This window comes from Rhincodon typus, chromosome 5 (genome assembly GCF_021869965.1).
Source record: "Rhincodon typus isolate 14 chromosome 5, sRhiTyp1.1, whole genome shotgun sequence".
NCBI classification, from domain to species: Eukaryota; Metazoa; Chordata; class Chondrichthyes; order Orectolobiformes; family Rhincodontidae; genus Rhincodon; species Rhincodon typus.
The window spans coordinates 8,087,028-8,089,968 of record NC_063336.1 but is presented as its reverse complement, the minus strand read 5'-3'; the positions used below and the strand labels follow the sequence as shown (position 1 = coordinate 8,089,968).

General features: G+C 48.3%; 1 protein-coding gene across 1 annotated transcript in view; it reads left to right on the top strand.

Moving 5' to 3' along the window:
• LOC109922547 (poly [ADP-ribose] polymerase 1-like) overlaps nt 1–2,464 on the top strand; it is a 16,241-nt gene extending 13,777 nt beyond the window's left edge. The window contains exons 7-8 of the mRNA XM_048596654.1: nt 701–919; nt 2,330–2,464. Of these exons, the coding sequence (XP_048452611.1) occupies nt 701–919; nt 2,330–2,464 (354 nt within the window). The remainder of the gene's footprint in view (nt 1–700; nt 920–2,329) is intronic.
• The last annotated feature ends 477 nt before the right edge of the window (nt 2,465–2,941 follow it).

Below are 2,941 nucleotides of genomic sequence, written 5' to 3'. Positions count from 1 at the left end.
TTGCCTCCCACAGCAGCCTGGGATACATCTCATCTGCCCCTGGGGATTTATTCACTTTTAAACCTGCTAAAACCACAAATACCTCCTAACGCTCAAGGTTAATTTGTTCAAGCATATCACAGTTTTCCCCTGATTTCTGCACCTACCTCTTCTCTCCAGGAAATACAGATACAAACTACTCATTTAAAACCTCAGCTCAAATTTTCTCTGTTTCTCCCTGCCTGTCCGATGGTCAATACTACACTCCCAGCGAAATGATTGCCGGCTTTATGCCTTCAAATTACACCCATATGGCGTCATTTGAGGAACCTTCCAGGATATCATCCGTTCTTACTGTCGTGACTCCTTGGTCAATATTACAGCATTTCTGATGAAGGGTCTGGGCCCGAAACGTCAGCCTTCCTGCTCCTATGATGCTGCTTGGCCTGCTGTGTTCATCCAGCTCTACACCTTGTTATTACAGCACTCCCTTTCCCTTTTATATACCCCTCCCTGTGTCTCCTGACGACTCCGTACCCCAGAGGTGACTAGGTGTGTAGATGAGATTTGTGTGGTTGATGTAGTCTATGTGGACTTCAGTAAGGCTTTTGACAAAGCTTTTGACGGAGGGGCCAGGGAATCAGTTGTGGGAGGTTGGGGAGGTGTTGTTTTTGGAGCTGTAGGTGGTGATCTGAGCGGGTTAGGGCCAGACCTGTGACATTGTGCTCGGTTCTGCTCCTGCAGGTACTGGGTCTTCAGGTCCTGGGGCCGAGTGGGGACCACCATTGGTGGCAACAAGCTGGAGAAGATGTCCTCCAAAGAGGAAGCTGTCGATCATTTCCTGGGGCTGTACGAGGAAAAGACAGGCAACGCCTGGCACTCGAAAAACTTCACCAAATACCCCAAAAAGTTCTACCCACTGGAGATCGACTACGGCCAGGTGGGTTTCACTCCCCCTGTCTTGTGATAGAAAGATCTGGAAGCTGTATCAATCAACCCATCTTGTCTATGCCAGGCCCTGAAGCTGCTGGCAAGTTAGTCCCCCATTCCTGCTCTTTGCTCATGGCCCAGTTCCCTCCCCATCCCACCTCCCCCCACACCCTACTATAAATCACTCAAATGTTCACTCAGCCTCACTGCGCTAAAATCCTCTGTTTCTTCCCTTTTTGCCATTGATTATAAACCTGCTTGCCTGTGGTTATTGGTCCTCCTGCCTCTCACTGCAAATCCTTGGTGACGTTTGAACCCCCCTGCCAGTGTCAGATCTCCTTTCACTTTAGCATCATAAGAGTTTTTGCAGCGTAGCTGGAGGCCCTGATGCCCATCCTGTCCCCTGCCAGTCATTGAGCACCTGTCTATCCTGTCATTTCCTGCTGTAAGGCGACCAAATGCAGCACCTCCAACAAGTCCACCAGACAAAGTCACCTGCAGAAATTGTGGACTGAAGGCAAAGTGCTCAGGAGGTCCTATAGTGCCTTAGATAGATCTGACCAGTTAACTGTGAGTGAGGACCGAGCCCAGTTAAGGCCTTGTTTTTGTCATGTTCCGTACTACCCTCAATAGAGTCCAAAGTATATTGCACACTGTAAATACAGTGTGGAGCTGGAGGAACACAGCAGGTCAGGAAGCATCAGAGGAGCAGGAGAATCGACGTTTCGGGTCGGGATCCTTCATCAGGACATTTTGAGGGTCCTGATCGGAAACGTTGACTCTCCTGCCTGGCCTGTGTTCCTCCAGCTCCACGCTGTATTGACTCTAACTCCAGCTCCTCTAGTCCCTGCTATCTCTGTACGGCACACTGCTTTTGTTAAAGGGTCTCCTGAATTCAGGCCCTCCCTGCGCATGCCGCTAGCATTCGAATCTACTGATAATCACCCTCAGGAACCGAGGAAGTAGGAACACAAGTTGACCATTCAGCCCTTCAAGCCTGCTGCATCATGGCTGATCATTAAATTCAGGACCCTGTTTTCCCCCCACCCAGTTTTCACCCCACGTTCGTCAATCTCTTTAGCCCAAGAATTGTACCAAAGCCCTCTTGAAACATTCAAATGTTTTGGCCTCAAGCACTCTCTGTGGTAAGAGTCCACAGGTTCTGGCTAAAGACGTTACTTCGTATCTCTGTCCTCAGTGGCCAACCCTACATCCTTAGACGGTGATCTCTGATTCTGGACCCGCCCTTTATCGGGAAATTCTTACGCAGTCTAGACCTATTAGAATTTTATAGGCCTATACAAGAATTTCCAAACCCGCTCTCCTCCTTCCTTCCCCCCCAGCCACCCCTTGCCCCTGCCTACCAAACCCTTTGTTCTTCTGAACTGCAGTGGAATATCGATGTTTCTCAATCCCACAGGATGAGGAAGCTGTGAAGAAACTTACCGCGAATTGCAGTACCAAATCCAAACTGGACAAGGCAGTGCAGGACCTCATCAAGACCATCTTTGATGTAGAGAGTATGAAGAAAGCCATGGTGGAGTTTGAGGTATGATGGATGGGTGGGGGTTCGTTGTGGGGTAAAGTGCACATACTGAGGAAAATGATATCCTTTGAAGAGTAGGAAGTGGGGGAAACTAGACCCTGTCACCAGCGTTGACACCATCTTAGAACTGTGCTCCATTCAAACAGCAAACATATTTTAATTTGTGAAGTTTGGAAGCCATTCAGCTCATCACGTTTGTGTCAATGCATTGAAAGCTATTCAATTGGGCTCCCTTCTGAAATGTTAGCAATTGCTCCCCTGTAAAAGGACGGTTATATTTTTACCATGAAATACTTACAGATGTACCTCCTGTATTTCCTGCCCTTAAGCTTTTACCTGTTAATAGAGTCATAGTCATAGAGTTGTACAGCACGGAAACAGACTCTTCAGTCCAGAGATAGTAGGAACTGCAGATGCTGGAGAATCTGAGATAACAAGGTGTAGAGCTGGATGAACACAGCAGGCCAAGCAGCATCAGAGGACCAG